Source organism: Mauremys reevesii, linkage group 1 (assembly GCF_016161935.1).
Source record: "Mauremys reevesii isolate NIE-2019 linkage group 1, ASM1616193v1, whole genome shotgun sequence".
Classification (NCBI taxonomy): domain Eukaryota; kingdom Metazoa; phylum Chordata; order Testudines; family Geoemydidae; genus Mauremys; species Mauremys reevesii.
The window spans coordinates 64,477,985-64,503,324 of NC_052623.1; the positions used below are offsets into that span (position 1 = coordinate 64,477,985).

Below are 25,340 nucleotides of genomic sequence, written 5' to 3' on the forward strand. Positions count from 1 at the left end.
TATAAGCGAGGACTGGCCTGTCTCCCAAGATCTGTGAGAGTGAGGGATCATCTTTAAGGATAGGTTGTAGATCTTTGATGCGCTGGAGAGGTTTTAGTTGGGGGCCGTAGGTGATGGCTAGTGGCGTTCTGTTATTTTCTTTGTTGGGCCTGTCCTGTAGTAGGTGGCTTCTGGGAACCTGGTGTAACCTTCTCAGAAAGGGGCTTGAAAGTGCAAGATACACACACCTACTTTCATGTAACTTACACCACAGTCTGTATTCCTTTTAAATGTGACCCTGAGTATGAATGCTGCCTAACATTGCACGAGTAGAAATTGACTTGAGCCAAGTTAAATTCAAGGGTTTATTATCTGTCAGGTGGGAAACATTATTTGACCACCCGCAGAACTGAACAACTTCTATCAGTGTTGAATGTGCTTCCACAAGAAAGCTATCAGGTTTATTTGCTCAAGCCTATACATGCTGTAGTCTAGTTTATCAGGATACTGAAATATTAAAAAATGACAGTTTTTAAGCTTACAGTGCATGTCTGTTTCTGTAGGAGGAGAAGACGAGGCCAAGATAGATGATGTGCAGTCACTAGGGTCTGCTGCTGGAGAATATGAGCCAATCAGTGATGATGAACTAGATGAAATTCTGGCAGGTGATGCTGAAAAGAGGGAGGATCAACAGGAGGATGAGAAGATGCCAGGTAAAATGTATAGTAAATCCCTTTTTGCTAGCAGTTGAATGCAAAAATTGGACCAGCTGAATTAATAAGTATCTTTGTATCCCATTCATTATTATTGCTAGGGAACTGGTGTGTTTGAAAGGGACAGGGAATTTTAGAGATACTGTAATGGTTCCAAGATTCATATTTTTCAATGTATCTTAATGGATTGACTGCCTATTAACCTACCCAAAGTAGGAAAGGCATTTCATGCTAAGTCCTGTGGGATCTGTTCATGCTGGCTACAACATACCTGCTGTGTTAGACAAAAACACAGCTCCAGTTCTATCCAGTAAATCACGTCTCCTTAAAGAGCAGATATATTTTATTGCCTGCACCAACGCTACAGCAAAGAATAGCAGCCAAAGGTCTAATCTATACACCAATCAGTTAAATATTTTAAATCAGGTCCAGTGTAGTGTGTTCTTAGTTGTACTATGATTTCTATGCCTACTGAAGTGACTGTTTCCAGACCCACAGATTCAGCAGAGCCCAAGCAGTCTCTTCATCAGGAGGTTTCAAGAATATTAAAAACAGAAATTGGGTTTTCTTTTTAAATACAAGCAAGAGACGTAGATTTTGGAGGAATCCCTTAATTCAGTTTACCACCAACGTCATGAGTTTGACACCATAATCTAAATTCTGAAATACAAAAGAATTCACCTTTTGAGAGAGCTTCTGAACAATATTCAGCTGATTTATACTGCCTTGAAGACACCAGATGAAGCTAGCCATTCATAATAAGGGATGTTGATGTGATAGCTCATTCTCCATTGTATCTTTCTGCAGATCCTGTTGATGTAATAGATGTGGATTGGTCCAGTCTTATGCCAAAGCAGCCAAAAGAGCCACGGGAACCTGGTGCGGCACTCTTAAAATTCACACCATGTGCTGTTATGTTGAGAGTTGGCATTTCCAAACGACTGGCGGGCCCTGAACTCGTCACCAAAATTAAAGAAACCTGCCAGAGAGTTTTAGAAAAACCTAAAGGTAATTCTATTTCCCGCGGGGATAAAATTCCATCTCAGGATTAGAAAGTGACAAAAGCCTGGATGGGATTTAGCTGGGGTTGGTTCTGCTTTGAGCAGGGGGTTGACTAGATGACCTCCTGAGGTCCCTTCCACCCTGATATTCTATGATTCTATAAAGTGTCTTTGAAAAGAAAGAACTAGTAAGCATTTTAGTTTCAAGATGCACATAGATTTTATGTTGATACTTGCTGGTATAAATATATATTTGTATTATTGTAGTGGCTCCGTTGATCTAGGTTGATTTGTGTTTACTTTTTCACCTATTAATGTACGTGGATCTCTTGCTTCTGTTAGTAAATTGAAGTACAAAAGAAAGAGAACCCCTTTTGGGATTCTTGTTTGTTTATCCATTTTCTAACAAGTGATGGAATTTAAATCTCTAGTCTTTATTTAGTTGTTTCCTCCCCATCTACTATTTACAACTGTTTCCTCTTAGGACCCTGGTGCTTAGCTGTGAAACATGCTCTTTGAGCAACAGCATCTGGTACCTTGGCAGACTCCTGGTTACAGGCAGGCTTTGAAGTTGCCTTTTGGTCTGTCATTTACTTGAGTTCCTGATTAGCCATCTGGATTGTCTTGGCAACTTCATTGTTATTTTCTTTGACCCATCCTTGATTCTGAGTACTTCTTTACTTTTACCTTGTCTAAAAAATGTCCTGCTCAGCTTGGTCAAAAGATCACTTTGTAAGTGGATTAAAACATGTGTCCCCATGTCCCTGTATGCATTCTGCCTAGATCACTGCATTAGCCTTCAAACCTTTATCCGTTAGACTTGTCCCAGGTCCCTTGCTTTTTACAGTGCCATATGTGAGACTTCATGTAAAATGCTCTTGCTCTCTGCCAAGCACCAAATAAAACAGTTTTTGATATCTAGATGTCACTGACTTTTACCGAAGGCCATGTAGTATATCACATTTGTCTTTGTAACTTACGTTTTTCGGTCACACTGTTATACTTTAATATGTTATCCTTTCATTTTTACATTAATCAGAGGTGGGTTTGGATACATCCTCTCCTTATTCTTGGATTAATGGCAGTGTTCTCTGGGTTAGAGGTTGTGACCTGGAAAAGAGTAGATAGAAGCTTAGGTCCAAATCCACACTTCTCTGTGATTCCCCCAACCTAATTGTTTTGCTGCTGCTGCAGCCCACTGACACTTCTGGCAGAGATATTATACAGAACATAGAGGAAGAATTAATGCTTCCATTCCAAATAGTATTAACAGGGTAGTTTTTGGGGGGTGGGAGCGACTCTCATAGGAAGTGTGTGCTGGTTAAAATATCGATTTTTCTGACTTGTTCTCCATGGTTCCTGGGCACCTTTTTGCCATCCTTTTTGCGTCACCCTTTTGCAGAGTGAGAAGTGGCAACTGCACTAAGGAAAGGGGAAATATTCTACATCTCACATCTGTTTAGCCACATGTGGCCCGTTTTGATGATGGTGTACCCATTGGTCATTGGTGATACACAAAAGGGGAACATAGGACTTTGATTAATGCCAACTTTGAACCCCCTTGTCTTCACACCCATTCATCTGATCACGGAAGAAGCCTATTCTTCCGTTCTAAAGCTGTGCCCAAGTTTTTAACCCTCAGTTATGACTGCCATCATAGTCCTTTCCCTCCAGTGCAGAAGGTGAAAGCACACCCATTCTAGACTCTTCTATTTAATGCTGCTCCACCAATCAGTGGAAAGGGTGAAGTGAGGAGCTGTTGTTTGTATTCTTCTCAGAGGCCAAGGGTCACCTCGTCTCCTATTTCCTCTAACACTGAGTTCAACTTTGGGCAAGAATTTTAGAAATAATACATGACTAGGGAGTCTGTAAATCACATGTGAGAATTTTTACCTTCAATAAATTCACTTTTCTGTGGGACAAAAAATATTTCACAGTCGGCAAAGTTATTCTTATACATGCTGATCTCTTTGTAGATGCAGAAAATCTGTTTGAACATGAACTTGGGGCCCTGAACATGGCTGCATTACTGCGAAAAGAAGAGAGAGCAGGTCTTCTTAGTAACCTTGGTCCTTGCTGTAAAGCCCTGTGCTTTAGAAGGGATTCTGCAATTCGCAAGCAGCTAGTGAAAAATGAAAAGGCAAGTGCATGGATTACATAAAGCATTTAAAATATAAGAACATGAATTGTCTTTGCCTTCAAAATATCTCTACAATGATATAACCCTTTCTTCTGATATAGTTTATATGTTGTTGCTGGTCTATTTTTCTGTTCTTGCCTCCCTCCACGCACAAATAATTAGACTTGGCAGAATTTGATTATTTTTTTTAAATGTCAGTGGATAATAGCATTTTTTCAATTGGTATTGATTTAAATTTTCACAGTTGTGCAAAATGAAGGGAGTGGTCAAGTCAGACTGTAATTGGCAGCAGATGTTGACATTCACAAAGTTGAAGTTTTATAACTGTTAAAACACAGGTTGTCAACATCACATGTCAAACCTTACAAAACGAATATCCTTAAATCAAAGTGAGTTCTCAAGCAGCTTTTCCTCTCTCTCCTTTTTGATTATTGATGGAAATATTTTTTGTCTGTATGTGTGCAGTGAAATCAAGGTTTACTGACCAAAATCTAGTGGAGGATGGACTTCCATTGGTATTAAGTGGTCATGGGATTTTTATTTTACTTTAGCCTAAGAGATTAATTTGAGATGTGTTACTAGGGGTGAGTGCTCCCTTGTATGCTAGATTTTATTTAAACTCCGGGAACATGCTTTTATAAAGGTAGAATATATAAATTAAAATAATTTAAAGAAATGTGGTTTCAGGGATGGTTTTTGAATAATTCCTTGATGTCTTTGGATTCTGTGGGCTTTTGTACAAATAATGTTTATAAAAGTATAGTTTTCTAGTTTAGGAATGTTACTAAATATTTGTTCCTGTAAAATGTTTTCTCTAAGGATTTGTCAGTTGTCACATGCTGAATTAGGTTTCCTGACTTTGCATGTCAATAGAGAAGGCAAAATTACTGTTAGAATTAATGCTAGGAGGGACCATTTCAAAGGACATACAGTTGTTATTTAATTATTGAGGATATTTTAGTCTAATATCTCAGCCCACTTGTCAAAAAGCCACTAATTTTTCTTTCTTCGATCCAAACAGGGCACAACAAAACAGACTTACACGAATTCTCCAGTAGTAGACAGTGACTTGTTAAGGTTGAGTCTACGGTTATTTAAACGCAAGACTGTGTGCCAAGGTCCTGGGCAGGAAAAGACAGAAGATAGTAAACTTCCACAACCAAATATCCAGCAGGAAGTATGTGTGTCTTAAGCCAGTGTCCACTTTGGAACTCCATCTAGTTTATCTCCCATCAGTAATGTTGATATTTATACCCTTTGAACTTTCTGATTTGGTTGGAAAGCAGCTGTAAGACATTGAAGAAAAGACTGTTTTTACAGGTAATTCTATTATGCGTTTGGAGGGAATAATTAATAGTAAAAATACAAAGATCTTTGTTTTCAGTTCATTTCAACGTTTATAACATTGAATCTTACAATGTAACATATACTTGTTTTATGCATCAGTGTAATAATTTCAAGATGTCCATTTTTAGAAGTCTATTACATCACCTGATATTAAAGGAAGAAGAAAACTGTCTGTGTATCTTTTTTCTTCATTCTGAAATAATTTTTCGTGGGACCAGTCATTTATATATTATTACAGATACTTAAAAACAATGTGACCATCAAAATGAAATCAAATCCAGCCTTTTTTAGGTAGCTCTGCATACAGGTAACTAATTTTTACCATAATGCTTTCCTAGTATGCAGGCATCCAGCTTTCAGTTATGCACAGCAAAATGCTAATAGTGTAGCTTTTAGAGAATCATGGTTTTTTTTAAAGAAAATATGCAGCTTTGTTGTATGCACATGTGTAGGTATGTTTATACCTGAATAGGGTATGCCTTTGTATAAGTTTTACCATTTTGTTTTTATGCTTATTAAAGTAAAACATGGCCCATACAAAACTTACGTTCTTTCTATCTCTTTCATGTTAACATTTTTGGGGGCTTATATTACTTTAATTCTGTTGGGGTCTTCCCCATGTGCATTATGAGCAATTAATCTCTTTCTGTGATTTAATGTGTATTTTAAACATACACCAGTAGTTTAAACAGAGCAAGAGTTAATGTTCCTGTTCTGTCTAGGCTTTAAAAGTGCTCTAGCTTATTTTATAACTACAAGGTAGCCTTTGAGCTGAATGTATTAACTCATAGCTTCCAATTGTGTTAAAGCCTATTTTAATCTCCTTTTCCAAAATACACACGTTTTATTGCTAAAAATAGTCTTGTGTAAGACTGCAGTACACAAAATAGATTGGTATTTAATTACAATGAACTTTCTTTATTCACCTTCCCTGTAAAACAGTCAGTGTCTGTATACACATTGACTGTGTAGAAGAATATTTTTCACTTTTCCCTATAAAAGAATGCAAAATAGAGTAGGTTTGATGGGCTAGTGGTGGCATGTGTTTCACTCAGTGGCTGTTTGCATTAAGGGCCAAATGCAGCACTGACATATATACACCTTCATCTAATGGTATTGCGTGAAATCAGCACTGAATTCAACCCTAATAATCAAGTATGCTCTTTTGCTTCCCGTGTGACAAGAAATGTGAGTGCTGTGGAGAAGCTTTGCGTTGCCTGTGAATGTAAAGTGCATTACAGTGCTCTGCAGGAAACCTGGATGCTTTGGGAGTAGCAGTGAGGGACTCTGAAAAGAGTTCTATGGAACCCATCTCAGTCATTGCAGCAACAGGCCCCAAAAAGTGATGTGAATGTGTTTATAGGTGAGGAAGTCCTCTGGTTTTGGAGAACGTAAGAGTTGCCAGGAATCCTGTCTGAGAGAGGCCAATTCAGAGGGTTACAAACCCTCGTAGTGCATTTAGCTAATTTTACAATAATTTAGGGAAGGGGAATTTCACTTCTGTCCACTGGCTGTAAAACGTTTAGTCCAACTCTACTTCCTGAACCATTCCTAATGTTATCAGGGATTGTATCAAGAATAGCCTCTCATCTCTTGAGACTTGCTGTTCCAAGAAATAATTTTTTTATGCCATTACAAACTGTATTTGCTAATTTGTGTCCTGAAGTGACATTTCTGTAGCAGAAGTGGGTCATTGTAATGATTCTAGCAGTCTCCTCAAGTTCTTTCAGTGGTGACTCATTACCATCAGTTTCAGTGTGGTGTGATCAGTCATATGCGCACACTGTACAGTATTTGTATTCTAACCTGGAATTTCTATTAATATGCAGTCCACTCTATTGATGATATACCCAGTTGGTGCTAGGAGGTTTTCAGGCATCTTTTCTTTTAAAAAAAACCTAAAACAATCCTGGCTCTGAAAAGGCTATACTGCAGTAGTTCTCAATTTGTTGCCTGTGGGCCACTTGCAGCCTAATCAGCATCATTTGAGGAGGAGGGATAGCTCAAAGGGTAGAGCATTGGCCTGCTAAACCCAGGATTGTCAGTTCAATCCTTGAGGGGGCCATTTAGGGATCTGGGGCAAAAATCTGTCTGGGGATTGGTCCTGCTTTGAACAGGGGGTGGACTAGACCTCCTGAGGTCCCTTTCAACCCTCATATTCTATACAGGTAGTATATATATTTTGTGGATGCAGCCATGTTATACACAGAGGGCTGCATATGGGGCCGACAATGGTAAATAGGTTGAGAACCACTGCTGTAGTGTATACCAGATATAGTGAGTGTGAGCAACAACCACTGAAATAGGAATGTGACAAAATTAGTTCCATTTGGTGACTCTTCTGACCCTTTCCATCCAGAAATTTTTCTTTTGGGCATTTATAGAATCCTTATAAGTGGTTGTCTAAATCTTTCATGCTATAATACAGATTGCTGCAAGGCTACCAACTTCTTTTTCGACATTCTCCCACTGATTACTTCTAAAAAACATTCTAGAGCCAGCCAGGAAGGTCTCCATGGACTGGAGTTCGAGAGCCATAGCATACCTCCTGGTACACCCTCTAGCCCTGTGGTTAGCACATTCACCTGGAATGTGAAAGAGCTCGGTTCAAGTTCAAGAAGAAAGGGAATGTACCTTACAGTAGCTGGAGTTCTTTGAGATGACTTTGTGCACACAGGTGCCACTCTCAGCCTCCTTCCCCATTGAGCCAGTCTTTTACTTGACTGTCTGTGGTGGGTGGGGCTGCTTTACCTTTTTATACCCTAGGGAAGGTCGTGTGAGGGAAGTGGGGGGACACACGTGAGGCCACAATGGACATTGGTGGCTAAAAGATTCTGGGTTTGTGCCCACGGGGAGCATACATTTACAATAGCGAGCTGTGGACACAGGCATCTCAAAAAAGTCCAGTTACTGTAAGGTAAGTAACCTCTCCTGGGAGGGGACTGGGGGGGCACAAATATGGGTCAGGATTAGGTGCGGTACAAACAGTTAAGAAAGATGGTCCCTGTCCTAAGGAGCTGAGAATCTAGTAAAAGATGAGACAGACAAGAAGAGCACAAAGAAACAGTAAGACAATATTTGACAGTGTGATGGGCTGCAGTGCTAGCGCACCAGCTGCCTAACAGCTGTCCGGATTTTTTGTAGGCATGATGGCAGAGGAAGGTTTTGAGGGGGCAATCAAATCCATAAATAGGGAAAGGATGCTACTTAAGAAGACAATCTCAGAAGGTATAAGGACTGCTGAGCAACAAGGGAACTAGGGAGGCAAGGAGTAAACAGATCTGTCTAAAGAGAAACGTTCAAGAGATTATTCAAACCAAACAGAAATCCTTCAAAATTTGGAAATTTGACACTAGGAGGACACATTATAGCAGGTAAGATGTTAGAAGGGTTAAGATGGAATTCAGAGAACAAATAGCTAAAGGTATAAAAACAAAAATATCAGGAGCAGGCAGCTCTCTCCCCACCACCACCAAAAAGTTGGTCTGTTGGTTTCCGAGGGGATAAAAGGAGCAATTAAGGTTCTGAGACACTTAAATAATGTCTTGCATCAGTCTTCACCACAGAGGATGTTTGTGGAGATACCGACCTCTGTCCTGCTCTTTTCTGGCAACAAAGGGCTTGTCTTCACTACTGAGAGTCTGGTGAAAATGCGCTATGTTGACTGGAGAGCGCTCTCCTGTTGATGCAAATACTCCACCTCAATGAAAGGCGGAAGCATGTAGGTGGGAGAGCATCTCCCATCAACATAGCATGGTAGAGACACCGCTTTAAGTCAATGTATCTTACATTGCTTAGGGAGGTGTTTTTTCACACCCCCTGAGTGACATAAGTTACATCAACTTTAGTGGTAGTGTAGACAAACCCAAAGGTGAGGTAATATCAAGGACTATAGTGTCAGAAGATGGGTTAGAACAAATTGATGATGTAAAAAGCAAGGCATCCCTAGATGGCGTATGTACAAGAATTCTGTAGGAGTTGTGAAGTGGCTGAGCTGTTGGCAAAAACAATCAATCTCTCATTAGAAATAGATAGTGTACGAGAGGAGTGTTGGGTAGCAAATGTTGTACCTGTATTGAAAAAAGACTCTGGCATCATCTGGGTAATTAGACTAGTAAGATTTACATCTGTACTGGGCAAATTTGTTGAAATGATCATTAAAATTAGAGTAAAACACCTGAAAGTTAAATATGATAGAGTCTAACCATGGTTTCTGCAAAAGAAAGTTGACTTAGTTTGTTTAGGCTTTCAAAAGACCTGTGATGTGGTCCCTCATGAGGCTATTAAAGAAACTAAACAGTCAAGAGGCAAAGTACTGTGGATCAAAAGCTGGCTAGAAGACAGGACACAGAGGCTAAATGATCAGTTTTCTTCATAGCAAAAGGTTAACAGTGGTGGTGCTTGAAGATTCCATTCTAGGTCCTGTGTTTAATATAATAATGATATGGAAGGGTGGTAGTGAGAGAGAGAGGGTAAGTAGTGAGGTAGCAAAAGTTTCAAATTATACACTTATTTAGATTAGTTAAAACCAGAGAGAACTGTGAGGAATTTCAAAGACCAAACTAAAGTGAATGGATAACATGATGGCAAATGAAGTTCAATGTTGACAAATGCAAATTAATGCACATTGGAAAAATTTGCATGTCTTTCAGGGTTCTAAATTAACTATATCAATCCAGGAAAGGGAGCTGAGCGTAACTGCAGATAGTTCAATGAACACTTGTGCTCAATGTACAGCTGCAGTCAAAAAAGCAAAAAGATGTTAGAATGCATAGGAAATGGGACAGAGAATAATATGGAAAATGTCATCATATATAATCAATAGTGCAGCCTCATCAAGAATACTCTTTGTTGTATTCATCCCATCTCAAAATAATATTGCAGAACTAGAAAAGGTTCAGAGAAGGGGACAAAAATGATTAGGGACATGGAAAAACTCATAAAAGGAGATTAAAATGATTGGGTTTGTTTACCTTGGCAAGGAGATGAATGAGAGTACGTAATAAAATATATGAAATAATGGTACAGAAAAAGTGGACAGGGAGCTTTTGTTCTTCCTGTCTCATAACACAAGGAGACATTCAGTGAAATGGAGAAGTGGCAAATTCAACTGATAAAAGGAAATATTTTTTCAGCGAATGTTGCATATTACTGAGCAACATGTGCTCTGTTCCCCACTGCTAGGCAGTGGTACCTTCCCTTGCAAATTTTGTCGAAACAGTCACTTACTGTCAAAATCTGAACTCAGAAGTAATCTGGAAATTATAGAATAATAAATTTGTGAGATATTTATCCCTTTCATTTTTAATTGCTGTATTCTAGCCCATTCCCCCTTTTTTTGGCATACAAATTTGAGTGTGTACAGTACAGTCTAGAATGAGTGAGTCATTGCAGAATTATTCATAAATGTGTATTTTATTGATTTGGTTCACTCTGCATACTTCTAGTTAACACTGCATTAATAGCTTTCAAATTTTTAGCATGTTTTTTCATCTGAGGACATCATAACATAAATTACTGTCTCCTGTGATCCAGGTGGAAGTCAGAGCCGCCCAGAGGATTCAGGGGACCTGGAGCAAAGCAATTTCAGGGGCCCCTTCCATAAAGAAAAGTTGCAATACTATAGAATATGATATTCTCGTAGGTGTCCCTGCGGGGCCCAAGGCAAATTGCCCCACTTGGCGCCGCCCCTCCCCTGGGCAGCCCTGGGAAAAATAAATATTTAAAAACCTTCCGCATCTCGGCACAAACCCAGTTTTGAGATAACTTCTTTTCAAGTCACCTTTGCAAGGTATCACTGGTTCTCAGCATCAGATAGTGCTAAAAGGCACTAAAGCTCATTAAAAGGGTTGGACAAATATTTTCCATCAAAACTTTTTTTGGATCGAAAACTAGGGGTTTTTAAAAAGCAGAAAAAAATCACGGACGACGTCTGCTTTCCTTCAAAATTTGTTGTGGTTTTTTTAATTGAAAAGCTGAAATTAGTCTGCCAAAACCTGAACATGGTTTGGGGTTTCAGAAGTATGTGGCCAAATATTTGCTACTTGCTGTGTTTGTTTAAAGAAACAATTAAAAACTGCTTAAAAAAATCCAAAACTTTTGAACCACCTCAGCAATTGTGACCAAATGCCTGAGCCTATCCAGTGAGAGATTTTTCCAGGTCTCTGATACTCTGCTGGCTTCCTTGACTCATATCTGTCTCCATAACTTTGGGTTCATTTAGCTTAGAACATAAGAATGGCCATACTAGGTCAGATCAAAGGTCCATCTACCGACAGTGGCCAATGCCAAGTGCCCCAGAGGGAGTGAACCTAACAGGTAATAATCGAATGATCTCTCTCCTGCCATCCATCTCCACCCTCTGACAAACAGAGGCTAGGGACACCATTCCTTACCCATCCTGGCTAATAGTCATTAATGGACTTAACCTCCATGTATGTATCTGTTTCCTAGAGACTGGCTCCATGGGGTCCCTCACAAACTGGAGACAGTTACTGTGGGTTTGTCTTTAGTATAGCTTATGTACATACTCCATGAACCGAGCATTTGAGCTTGTTCCAGAATCTGGGATGAGCTTTTGTTGTGAAAACTGAAATGTTCAAAATAGCACATGCATGTGAATGGACATAGGGTGCTAAAATTAAATGAACCCAGGCGTTCTCAAATGGGGGTTTGGGACCCCTCAGGGGCTCACAAAGTTATTATTGGGGGTTGCGAGCTGTCAGCCTCCACCTCAAACCCCGCTTTGCCTCCAGCATTTATAATAGCGTTAAATATATTTTAAAAGTGTTTTTAATTTATAAGGGGGGGGAGTGTCACACTCAGAGGTTTGCTATGTGAAAGGGTCACCAGTACAAAAGTTTGAGAACCACTGAATTAAAACCTCTGGAGCCTTGGGGAATGCAGGGAAGGAGGGTCGCCCTTGGTAGGGTTGGGAAGGAGGTAGGTGGTGTAGGATATTGCTCTTCTCTTGTGATCCCTCCTCCATGGAAAAGATAACAGCTCTTTGAGGCTTGCAGACAGCTATTTAACACACACTGCTAAATGAGCTTTATGGTAGGGAAGGCTGTGCCTCTCCAAACAGCCTGGCCCTGCCCCCTATCTGACCCCCATCCACTTCCTGCCCCCTGACTGTCCCCCTCAGAATCCCTGACCCATCCTGCTCCTTGTCCTCTCACTGGCCCCCTGAAACCCCCTCCCAACCACCCCTGTTCCCTGACTGCCCTGACCCCATCCACCTCCCCCCCCCCCGAGTCCTGACAGACCCCCGGAATGCCCATGATCCAACTCCCTGCTCCCTGACCACCCCACCAAACCTCTGCCCCCTCCCTTTCCCCTGACTGTCCCTGGGACTCCCTGCCCCTTATCCAACCCCCCCCTCGCTCTCTCGGAGCCTCAGCGCACCATGTCCAGGAGCAGCCCCGGGCAGCGCTGCAGTGGCGTGGCTCCAGCGGGACCTGAGCTCCTGCCGGTCGGCCTGGAACTCGCAGCCCCGCCCCTTACCACGCAGCTCTGAGCTGGGAGGAGCTCAGGCCCTGCTTGAGCCACACCGCTTTAGCTCTATTCAGGGCTGCTCCTGGGTTACCCCTGCCTCTCCCCTCTCTTGGAGCCTCCATGTGCCATGTTCAGGAGCTGCCCTGGCACCTGGACAGCGCTGCAGCAGCGTGGCTCCGGCGGGACCGGACCTCGCAGCCCCGCCCCATTACCATGCGGCTCTGAGTGGGGAGGAGCTCAGGCCGCAGCAGAGCCACGCCACTTTAGCTCTGTCCAGGGCCGCTCCTGGACGCGGCGCGCTGAGGGGATGGGGGAAAGCGGAGGTGGGGCCAGGGCTGGAGCATTCTTGTGGGGGCCCCTGTGGGGCCTGGGGCAAATTGCCCCACTTGCTCCCCTCTCTGGGCGGCCCTAGTGGAAGTGTGAGAGCTTGTTAAATCACCTGAAGACTAAAATATACTGATATTAGCACTGGTCTTAGAGTCATCTCAAACAAATGAAAGGCAAATTTGTTACATCCCTTGTGCATTTTTATGTGGGTACATGAGTGTTTCAGTGGGAGCACTGTAGCAATAGCCTCTCAGTGTATATGCAAATGTCATCAAAGGAAATACTGCATTGCTGCTGTGTTTGTTCATAAGGAAACATTCAAGTTAGGGTGACACTTGAGTACCTTTTTAGGAAAAGCAAAAAAGCAATTTCACATTGCTCATATACCATGGTAGCATAAAATGGGCCCATTTCACATTAAATTGCTGAAGCCTGTAATAAAATGTACTGGTTAGTTAATGAACTAGGCAGCTGGACAAGGAATTTCATAGTCTGATTATTTTTTTTCCCCATTTGGCAAGGGGTATACATCAGCCACACAGTTCTGGATGAAGAGGAATAATCATGTTTACATATGGGTGATTCAACTCTCATTTTCACTTGTAGAAAGAAGTGTGAACTGTGAAGAGAATGACGTGACTAAATCAACATACTCCCAAAGTGATACCTCTAATACCTGGAAAGATGTTTTCCTTCTGTGCTTGCTTTTAAACTGCAGATATTGGTTTTCAGCACTTTAGCCTTTAAGAACAATGAAGAAGACTCTCTTTTGTTTTGTTTGTCTTTACAGCAACACAAATATTTCTGACAATGTTCAGAGCAACTAGTCAGTGGTGTATTGATTTGAGTGTCAAAAGAGGAGCAAGTGTAACAGGTTAACGGTACCAGCATCATCTTTTGACTGTTGTTATTGGGCCCTGATTACCACTGAAATGTATTTTTCTTTGATAGGAGGTTCAGATTTCTGAAGGGGACGTGTGTGTCTGGTGTGACCAGCAAATTAAATGGAGAGCAGGCAAAACATCTGTACTGGATTTCTACTAATCTGAATTATTGAATTTCTGTAACTTACAGCAGCAGCAAATGGATTCTGGAGCATTCCCAAGCATGACACGCTGTACTTGATGTGATTAGAGATGTTTTGTGATTGTGGATTTAAATAATAAAACTAAAAAGAGCAGTCTTTGGAAAGAATTAGACTCCTGCTATTTGACCCCTCTGCAGTAACACATTTTGGAATGTGGTCCAAGGTATTCCTCATGGTGGCCCGTGGTCTACCTCATCTTTACTCTGAGGTGCTGTACATCAGCAGGTGATGATCTATCTCGATCTGAGCTGCTTCCCGCAGCATTGAGAGAGCACCGCACAGTTCGGAACATGGGGGTTGGGCTGAGGGGCTGTAAAATTGCTATGTAAACATTCGGGCTTTGGCTGTAGTCTGAGCTCTGGGACCATGCAAGGTGAGAGGGCCCCAGAGCTCAAGCTCCAGCTTGAGCTCAAACATCTACATAGCAATTTTTATCCCCACAGCCTGAGCCCTGTTGGCCTGAGACAGCTGACCTGGACCAGCCACACCCATGCCATGGATCTTTTATTCCAGTGTAGAGGCACCCTATGAGAGCAGTACCTACGGTCTCCTTGAGTTCAGTCTGTATCCAAGTTGACCACTAGATGGCTTCATTACCAGGAAGACACCACATTTCTCAAATGGTCTTGGCACCTCCCAAGACATCCTTGTTTGTCCTGCCTACTTCTGCCAGAAAAGACTTAGTGGGACTGCATCTGCCCACACCACTGACAGGGGAATGGAGCCCTGTTGCTCAAACCCCACCCGATGCTGCAGGAGTTCAGATACTCCAGGCACTTATTTGTATCGAAGGAACCAGAGTCCCCTTGTTAATGGGTATTGAATGATTATCGGTACCAAGACAAGCTTGATCACCGAGGTGGGACCTTTCCCCAGTAACAGTCAACTCTCTAACACCTTCAGAGTGGAGGGGCTCCCCCGTTTGAATTCTCCTCCAACTCAGATATTTCAGTCCCAGATTCCCCTATTAATCAATTAAAGGAATTCCTTCCTGACCCTTTTGAGAAGAAGGGGGAGTTATATCAGAGACAAGCCCATACCTACCCAAACTGGTTCGAGCGCCAGTGGATGCCACCTCTCCAGTGTTCATACTAGGATCCTTAGTCTGCATATCAGCAACAATTTTTCTATACCTCTAGTCTCTTTCACAGGGACTACAGAGGGAGAACTCATCCATCCACATCCCTCCTCAGCTACCTCAGGTACAAGAGTTGTCTGAGGAGTAGGAAGCCAGGGCAGATAAAGAGGCTACTCTGCAAATGAATATTTCTTCATCTTCACCAGATGAAGTGGTTATACCTCCCCCAGTTGATGACTTCTAACACTTCCAGGAGCTAATAAAATGCATCACAGATTCCTTACAGATCACCTCGGAATCAATCAGAAAGCTGCAGCATAAGCTCTTGGATATTCTTCAAAGGACTCACGTCACTGGGGGTTGCCCTGCCTTTCAATGAGACTCTGTTGAATCCTGCCAGATCCCTCTGGCAGACCCCTGTGATGATACCACCAATGCCTAAAAGGGCCAAAAGAAAATATTATGTCCCAGCTAAGGATTCTGAATTTTTGTTTATGCATCCAGTACCAAACTCCCTGATTGTGGAGGCAGTGAATGGTCATGGCTGACTACACCAGGAAAAAAACATGTTGTATGAGAGGGAACAAAAACATCTAGATCTATTTCTGCAGAAAGATCTACTCCTTTCCAGCTCTTCAATTCAGGATTGTGAACTATCAAGTTCCCATGGCAAAGTACAACCACTCAAATTATGCCAAGTTCACCCCCTATACCGAGCAGCTGCCAGCTGAACAGCGTGAACAGTTTCAGGCTATTAACAAGGGCAAATTGTTAGCTAGAACATCATTACAGGCCTTACTGGATGTGACCAACACTATTGCTCGATCCATATCTACAACAGTGGCCATATCTATGACAGTCTCTCCCACTTTCAATCCTGATGGGAGCAAATTATGTCAGCCAAATGAGTGCTGGAGGTTATAAAACTGGGGTAATCCATCAATTTTATCTCCTTCTCCTCTATCTACCTCTGTTCCTTGTCTCGCCTCAGGAACACCTCTCACAAGTACCTTTTAAAACAGGAAGTCAACTCCATTCTGCACATAGGAGCTGTAGAACCAGTTCCAGTTCAACACAGAGGGGGAGGGGCTTTTACTCCAACTATTTTTTGGTCATGAAAAAGAATGGGGGATGGAGACTGATCTTGGCTGTAATACTCCTAAACAACTTTGTGAAATCAGAAAAATTCAGGATGGTGACTCTCTCAGTTATAATTCCATCATTACAACTGCGAGACTGGTTTTTAGCCCTCAATCTTCACAATGCCTATTTTCATACTGAAATTCATCCATCTCACAAACGATTCCTGAAGTTTTTGATAGATCGGGATTACTTCCAGTATCATGTAATTCCTTTTGGCCTTTCTTTTGCCCCAAGAGTGTTCTTGAACATTTTGGCAGTGGTCGCAGATTACCTTCGGCACCTTGGGATGAACTGGCTACTCAAAGGCCAATCTTACAATGAGGTTTTCGCTGCCATAAAGATAAGATCCCTGTTTTGTGAGCTAGGTTTGCAGCTCAACATTGAGAAATCCACTTTGAGGCTGGTACAAAGACTAGAGTTTATAGGAGCATCCTTAGATGCAATATCAGCCCGGACTTATCTTCCCTCTGACAGATTCTTGATGTTAACAAATCTCATCTCAAAAATTCAAATCAGCCCACAGACATCAATAAGAATTTGTCTTTAACTACTCACACATATGGCAACTTGCACCTTTGTGACACAACATTCCAAGCTCTGTTTTTGATGTTTTGGGTTGGCTCAGAACTGTTTATATACTCCAAACAAACACAGCCTGAACAAGCTGATGTTGGTCCCTTGTCAAGCACGAAATTCTCTCAATTGGTGGAAAGATCCAGATAATGTCTGCATGGGGATTTCATTTGTTCAATTTCCTCCTTCCATCACCATAACAACAGATGCAACCCTGATGAGCTGTGGGTGGGGGGAGAGAGGGGACAGTGTATTTAGGGACTTCCAACACTCAGAGCAAATGGTCTGCATAAGAGGCATGACCACATATCAACCTCCTCGAGCTGAGAGCCGACAGGAATGCTTGTATCCACTTCCTGCCTTTAATCAGAGACAGGTCCATAAAGATCTCGACAGACAACATAGCCTTGCATGTTTTATATCAATTGACATGGAGGGGTCAGATCTCCTTCCCTTTGTGCTACAGTGATAAAGCTTTGGAACTGGTGCATAGCCAATTGCATCCTAATCTCAGCAGCTTACCTCCCAGGGAACAAAACAGGATAGTGAATGACCTCAGATGTACTTCTCCCACAACTATGCTGGGAGTTAGATTCCTGAATTCTCAATCAAATCTTTCTGGCTTGTGGATTTCCAGAAATAGATCTCTTTTCCATGGTTAACAACAGGAAATGTAAACACTTTGGCAGGGGCTGGGGATGTGAGGCCCTTTCTCATTGGGAAATGCCTTCCTTGTTCAATGAGCAAGAGGCCTTCTATATGCATTTCCACTAATACCCTGGATTCTGAAAGTGGTAAACAAAATCAAGCAAGATCATATTAACAGTTCCAACGTGGCCCAGACAGATGTATTTCACCCACGCACTTGTCAGGTAATCAGCCTTCCACCCATGCCTCATGTTCTTTCTCAAGATGCTAGTAGGACTCTTCACCCCAATCTGAAGATTCTTCGGTCTCAAAGTTTGGCTCCTCAGTGGTTTGTGGGAATAAGAGTCTACTACTTCTGAGGAGGTACAACAGGTGTTATTGAACAGTAGAAAAGATTCCACAAGCTATATTTACCATCACAGGTGGAAAAGGTTCAGCCATCCGTGTGTCCAGAGACATTTTCCATCTGCTCACTCTTCCCTCTCAATACTTCTAGACTACCTCCTAGAGACCAAAAAGACAGAACTATCTCTGAGTTCTATCAGGAACCACTTGGTGGCTATAATAGCCTTTTATTCCCTGGTTGAGAGATTCTCAGTTTTCGCTCATCCCATAACTGTAAGGTTGGAGAACCTTTCCCGTCCAGTAAAGGAACCCACCCTGATTTTGGATTTGAATTTAGGATTTATGGATCCTCCTTTTGAGCCAATGGCAGCTACTTCTCTCATTAATTTATCTCTGAAGATGGCCTTGCTGGTGGCTGTTACCGCCGTCCAAAGGGTTGGAGAAAGAGTCTCTAGTAGTGGTGTGCCCTCCATTTACAGTATTTTTTTTCAAGGACAAAGTTAAGTCCACACACAAAATTTTTACCCAAGGTGTCATCCAAGTTATCCATCTTTTGTTTTTTCCCCTCAAAGCTGTATGAGTCCAGAGAGGAGGCTGTTTTGCACACTTTGGATGTTGGGAGGGCATTAGCCTTTCATTTGAACAGAACTAAGTCATTTAGAAAATCACCAGAATATTTGTGGTATATAACTGCCTCCTAGGGTATTGGCCCATTCCATGATCTCTCTCTCTCGCTATATATATATATGGCATTACTCATGAGGATTCCTATTCTGGACATTTGTAAGGCTGCCACTTGGACCTCCATACATACCTTTTCCAAGCATTCTGCAGTGGCCCAGTCTTCTAAATTGGAAATATTATCTTGTCTTGAGTCTTGAACTTGGTTCCAAAGGCTCCCCTCTCCCAGTGGGGGTACTTCTCGGTAGTCACCTGAAGTGGAGCACCCATAGGGACACTACTTTAAAAAGAAGGCGAGGTTACTCACCTTGTGCAATAACTGGAGTTCTTCAAGATATGTGTCCATATGGGTGCTTCACTACCTGCACTTCTTCCCTTCCGCTTTGGAGTTACCTCTTTGTGATGGAGAAGGAACTGAGGGCAGTTTGCCCATGCAGCCCTATATGGCCTCTGAGTGGGGCACAGGAATACATAGGGTGCATGCGCTGGTCAAACAGGGACTACTACCAAGTACCATGATTAAAGTTGTGTGGGGTGTGAGCATACCTGAAGTGGAACAACCATAGGGATACATATCTCAAAGAACTCCAGTTGCTGCACAAGATGAGTGTAACCTTCTTTCCAGTGTTCTTATTCACTATCACTTGAATCTCTATTCTTTGATAATAAACATATTCTTGTTTTCACTATAAATATATCTAATGCTGTGGTGGTAAGCAAGTGCAGGTCCTGAGTTGAATCTTACAAGCTGGTGTGTAGTGTTCCTTTGAGAACAGCAGACCTAGTAATTCTGTTGAGTGTTCATTGGAAAGCGGGAATGCTCAGAGAACTTGAAGGTCACTGTGTGCCTATCACTACTGGATGGTATTGCTTGTGCTGCTAAAGCCTCAGAGTTTCAGGGAGCTGATCTAGAGGAGCCAAAAACAAGGTTTCCTCTTGCTAAAGGCAGGTGTTGGTGAGATGCCACACAACCCTGAATACCCTCAGGAACAGCACACACCCGCTCTGACTTTCACTTGAAGTTAACATCACTATCCCCTACTTAGTGAGTGGGGTTCAGTGTAAGGTAACTCCCTCAATTATGGCATATTAAGTATAATTCTCCTATCTGTTATGCTAACGATAAGGATAATTAAATTTCACTGCTCCTGCATCCAAGACTAAAGTGGATCTTAACCCAAAATGCCAAAATCGATCTCTTTGGCAAGGTAGGTCTGTCTGCTGATCACTGAGGCAAAGTAGGTGTGTCTATGCAAATACAGTCTGTTCCTGAGGTCTTTTCCCCCCAGTTCATCAACAGATGGCAGAGGAGAGCTCATTCAGACCCTGGCTTACACTTGATCAGGGGTTCTCAAACTGGGGGTCACGAGGTTATTACATGGGGGGGTCACGAGCTTTCAGCCTCCATCCCAAACCCTGCTTTGCTTCCAGCATTTATAATGGTGTTAAATATATAAAAAAGTGTTTTTAATTTATAAGGGAGGTTGCATTCGGAGACTTGCTATATGAAAGGGGTCACCAGTATAAAAGTTTGAGAACTACTGCACTAGATAGATTTATTTGTTTGTTTTATGCAGATTATAACAATGCAAGGTCTGCAGGTGCAAAGAGAAGTCCTTTATCTAGTCTTCACTGTGTAATTGAAATTGTCTGCTTCTGGCAGTATCTTGTGAAAGAGCCTATGAAAAGTCAGCATAACTCTTAATAGGGGCTGTATTTTTCTTTTTTTCACTGCAAATCTTTCCAAGGCACAGGTAATTGTTGAAATCAGTCACATGCTAGTCATCAGCATCTAGCAAGGTCTCTACTAGACTTTACAATAGTAAGTTTTGATGTACCTTTGAGTCTTTATATTTGATAGCCAGGCCTATTTATAGGTCTTAGATGTTTCTCACCTGCCCCAGCCTTCACTTCTGCTGTTGTTGTGGGTTTTGTTTGCTTGGTAGTGGAGACATTTATGTTTTCTGGAGTGTAGGTTAAAAGGAAATGATGAAATATTATTAGATAGCAACAATAAAAACATTTTAAATCAAAATGTTAAACCAAGAAATCGTAGATCTATTTGAAAATGCATTAAAAAGAACTACTTGCTGTAAATTGTGGCCTTCATTCTAAATGAATTCCAGAACCCCTCTAGTTAAATGACTGACTTTTTCCATCTGTGCTGCCATAACAGCATCTTGTGGATAATTATTTATGAACATTACTCCTGTTACAAATTGAGAAGTACAATTTAAATCAGCAATAAAAGCTGCAAAAATCATTAAAACAATTAACCAGCTTGCTAGAACATTCACCACTGTGGATCTTGCTTTACGAAGTTAACTAACAAATCTGTTATTAACCACTGATGAGGAGCCATTTTGAAGAAATTATTGCTTAATTAATCTTTGTATAGAGCTAATAAGAGTGTTAAATGGGTTCCTCGTTGGACTGGATTGTTAGTATAGAATGCAAGTTCCCTTAGGCAAAATCTTAATCAATATGATATTAAAGTTAGCCATCCAACTAAGAGGCTATTTTAGTCATTTAGAATTAAAAAGACTAATAATTTCATTAATAACTTGATAAGATTCAATGGCTCTCTATATATGTGAATTATTATGGCCTTTTCTGAAGGTCTTCTGCCATCTCCTTTAGAAAGAAAGCTATATTAAAATCCTTATTTAGATGTAATACTTTTTTCATCAGTCCCTTCTGTTGCAGCATAAATGTAACTTGTCACACTTATCTGTAGCAAGCAGGCTACAATGTGGAGGAAAGTAGCAACTGAAGCCAACGCTAATGTCATTCATGCATTTAGCCTTAAAAAAAAACCAACCCAGAAATCTGTTCATATTAGTAAATGGGATGAACATCATAGCTGATACAGTTTGATGCTTGGGAGTGACCAGGCTGTTCTGGTTTTTCTTACTGTTTTTAAAGGCAAGGACTCAGGACATAGCAGTGTGTCGATATTTGCATTATAAACCCCTATTTGCAAAGGTTTAAGATTCAGCGTGTGGTGAAACTTATTTAATGTCTTTGTCTTTAACTCCTATTTACATATGTTATACATCTTGGGGGAGAGGAGGAGCAGAATCCATAAAATGGAAGACTGGAAAGAAATTGTTTGCTGTTCTTGAATAGCTTGTGTCCATAATTCAAAGCTGGCATGATTTAGTACTATTTTACACTGTTAGTCCACAATACTGAGTTAGGGCCTTACAAATCTCTACTTATTTTAGTAACATTTAAAGTGTTTAATCAGCATATGCATGGTTTTCATTATCTTTAGTATATGTGTTCCTCACATATGTAAATAATTTACATAGTGTAAAATCAGCTCAATTATGGATTTACAAAATACATCTAGAGCTGTAACAGCTTTTTCAGTTAAAAATACAGACTAACACATATATCTGCAAATCTGTATTCTCTGAGGTAGGTTTCTACATTCTCTAAAGTGTTGCAGGTCTGAGGTTTAAAGTAAACATACAAAAGCCTGGATTATTTACAGATAAGGCTGAAATCTTATTGTTTAGTTGACTCCATTGTAACTAGTCTTTGCAGCTCAAACTGGTTTATATTCTTTCCTTGATGCACACATAACTCTGAACAGCATCAACAGAAGTGATGTACTCAGCAAAATAGAACACTATCATAGAAAGGACAACCCACTCTTTAGTGGCTTTTTGCCCATATTGTCCATATGGAAAAATTTAAAAAAATTCCAGCCTTAACTGCTTTCTTTGCATGGGTTGGAGGTGGCTCCTTCACCTAGTCTTTATCCATTAAAGAGAAGTCTAATAGTCGCTAATGCATCACATTGTAGTAGCATAATACCTTCTCAATTAGCATATTCCTTGGAGACCTCTAAATAGTGCCTCAATTCATTACCAGCATCAAATGATCAATATGCCTAACCAAAGTTAACTGTACCTTGGATATCTCCCTTGAATTATTAAGGTACTTTGTTAGTCCTAAGGGAGTACTGCATATTTCTGAATAGGTTCTTGTCCACCCTGAATTTTATCATGTAGTAATATCAGTTATGATTGCAGAGTTCCATAACACTTATTGTTCTTTTAAGGAGCAGCTCTTAGATGACCACCAGAAATAATATTTCCGTGGGTAAAGGATTTGTATTCTGTGGGCAGGAGAGTTGGAATTAATTGGAAAGTCATTGGCTAGCATAACATATTCCTGTGTCTTTATACTGACAGCATCATGATTAATAGTAACTGTGTGGAAGGAAAGTGCAGCTAATTTAGGGAAAGGGACTTGAATACTCTGGAGACAATCTCTCACGAGTACCCACCGCATATCCCCCCACATCAGAGATGTTATTTTCCACATCTCTCATTTTCTCTCTTCTTCCTGCTGACCTTTTAATGTACTAACTGAAGCTAATCTTATGTGTACAAGCAGCATATTGACTTGACATGTTTGTTACAGATAATTAATACTGCACCAGTTAGACATATTCTCAATTATGACTTCTTCTGGCCTTGTAGATATCAAACTGACAAGCTTCCACCATAGACAAGAGTCTAAGAAGATGTACGTAGATGCTAAATAGAAAAGCCGTATATCAATAGTATTACCAAGACCCGCCCCCCCCCAAAAGCAACTGGGATATGCCGTCTTCAAATATATATTTGACCTACATGATATATGCACAGTTAAAGGTTTAGGTAAATAGGCATGTCATCTTTGTTAATTAAGTGAAGCTCTTGACATTAACAGAAAATTGGGAGGAGAGTTCATTCATCTGTCAACTAACAGAGTTGTTTACCGCAGAAGCGCTTGCCCTTCCTTATTTTCATTTCCACTAGTCTGTGCTACTTACTGACCACATATAGATGGACATCCTTTTGCTTAGAAATATGATTTGCAAGTTAAATATTTGCATTGTAAATCCGGCTACAATATAATTCTCAGCAGAGCTGCCAGTGGTATGTATAGTACAGTGGACCACTTCTTATGACTTCCTCAGTGCCATGGGATTGGGGAACCATTGCGTTTACTGGGTCTTATAGGCTTTTTATCGCAGTTGCTTCTGCCGCTGATTCTGGCTTTCTGAAATAGCCATTGGCCAGCTGAACCGGTGAAATTGGGGGGGGGAGCTGTGGGTGTGTGTCTCCAAGATCCACCATCCGCTAGGCTGATCATATGTTTCTGTCTTTGGTGAGAACTCCCAGTGAATCTTCCAGTGGCAGCCTTCCTATACATTTAGTTAGATCCATAGGAGTTGGAGACTATGCAGAGGTTAAGGGGCAAGGCTATAAGCAACTCAGCCACCCCCTTCTCCAGATATAGTCACTGGGGCAGGCGTTTGTGCTTTTGCTTACCTTCTCTGTAGGAGAGGGGAGTGCTGAATGGTGGTAGATATAGGAAACAGGATTGGAAGACAAAGGATAGAGGGAATGTGACAGAATGAATGTCTGGGAAAGAGAGTGAGGGAGAGGGAAAGGGGTGAATGTTAGGGAGGGGAGTGGATGGGGTAAGTAGACTGAAGCAGGAGGGAGAGAGGCAGAATAAGAAGAGGCGAAAACATGGCAGAACGGATACCCTTTAACCTCTTCACCAGATGCCAAAATACGAGTCCCATCTGCCCCTCCTTGAAACTAGATGTTCACCAGTTTCCAGTGGTTATTTGGCTAGGAGTTGGGTAACTTCCAGACTTAAATCCCTTTGTGTGTATTGCCTTCTTCCCCCTCTTTTTTTTTTTTACAGATCATGTGTGAAGTCATCACTGCCAATCCCCTACATCTAACTGTTTCTAGTTTCAGCAGCTGTTCGATATAACATGATGGTTCCCGACTGAAACGTGCCACTTGAAGCACCGCCCTCCCTCACCCCTGTTGTTTTGTAAGTTCCCACATTTTTAAGTGACCTTCAGGTTTGATCAATCAAGTGTCCCTGCAGGATAGTTCTCTCTGACATTGAACATGCTGCAGTGTGGCGCTGTGCAATAAAAAGAGGAATTAACGGGCATTTAAATTCTGAAATTAATGGAGAGAGGTCTGAGTCTTCTGAACATCTGTTTTCAATGTTTTCAAGGGGGCCTTCAATTTGCTCTTGGTTTTTAACCATGTGATCACTATCCTTACTTGTGAGCTAGCAAAGTCTTGTGTCTTGGAGCAGACATGAGGTTATGACAAAGCAACCTAAATCATCTGTTTGTTTGTTTGTTTGGGGGCAATAATAGCAGCAGACGCATTTGGCAAATAGTTTAACCATTTTTAACCTAGGAGTCTACATACCTGAGCAGACTCCATCAGTCCATTGGGTGCAATGCTTCAGCAGAGCATAATGCTTTTCCACAATGCATAGGGCAGGTTGTGCAGGGCTCAGGTCTGTGGCTCTCTCAGAGCAAATTCAGAGGAGCGTAAGAGAAAAGTGTTCTTAAAAAAAATTAAAAAGCATGTTTTCTCTTTCTTTTTAAATCCTGCCTGTGAATTTAATGCTCATGAAAGATGTCAGACTACCTGGAGTTTGGGTTGGCGGGCAGAGTCCGCAGAAAGAATGAAAGGTCCACCCCCTCAGATGTGAGGGGCCACAGAGCCCAGATTGCAGAGGACAAAGAATGAAAAAACAGATGTGGAGGTACAGGTCACAGGGTCAGAACAAGGAATCCAGAGGAGGACATTAAGCAGAGAAGCCCAGAAAGTGCCCACTGCTCTGAGAATGAGTCCAAGGAATCAGTGGACAAAGGAACAGAAGAAGCCATCCCTCAATAAAAACAGTAGGGAAGGGGAAGCTACGAAAGAACAAGAATAAACTAATGACAGGGGACCAA

At 41.4% G+C, this 25,340-nt stretch overlaps 1 protein-coding gene and 1 long non-coding RNA gene across 11 annotated transcripts in view; one reads left to right on the forward strand and one right to left on the reverse strand.

Annotated features, from left to right (window-relative positions):
- ZC3H13 (zinc finger CCCH-type containing 13) overlaps nt 1–5,350 on the forward strand; it is a 57,130-nt gene extending 51,780 nt beyond the window's left edge. For all 8 annotated transcript variants that reach the window (XM_039484789.1, XM_039484816.1, XM_039484797.1 and 5 more), the window contains 4 exons: nt 543–692; nt 1,500–1,700; nt 3,670–3,833; nt 4,855–5,350. In XM_039484789.1, the coding sequence (XP_039340723.1) occupies nt 543–692; nt 1,500–1,700; nt 3,670–3,833; nt 4,855–5,025 (686 nt within the window). In that variant the 3' untranslated portion in view covers nt 5,026–5,350. The remainder of the gene's footprint in view (nt 1–542; nt 693–1,499; nt 1,701–3,669; nt 3,834–4,854) is intronic.
- Nucleotides 5,351–15,520: 10,170 nt separating this feature from the next.
- LOC120387306 overlaps nt 15,521–25,340 on the reverse strand; it is a 39,634-nt gene continuing 29,814 nt past the window's right edge. For 2 of the 3 annotated variants that reach the window (XR_005590114.1, XR_005590113.1), the window contains exons 4-6: nt 20,452–20,520; nt 18,690–18,808; nt 17,906–18,034 (exon numbers count right to left, since the gene is read on the reverse strand). This is a non-coding gene — a long non-coding RNA (uncharacterized LOC120387306). Of the gene's footprint in view, nt 15,605–17,905; nt 18,035–18,689; nt 18,809–20,451; nt 20,521–25,340 lie in introns of those variants that run through there. The other variant, XR_005590115.1, reaches the window with a different exon arrangement.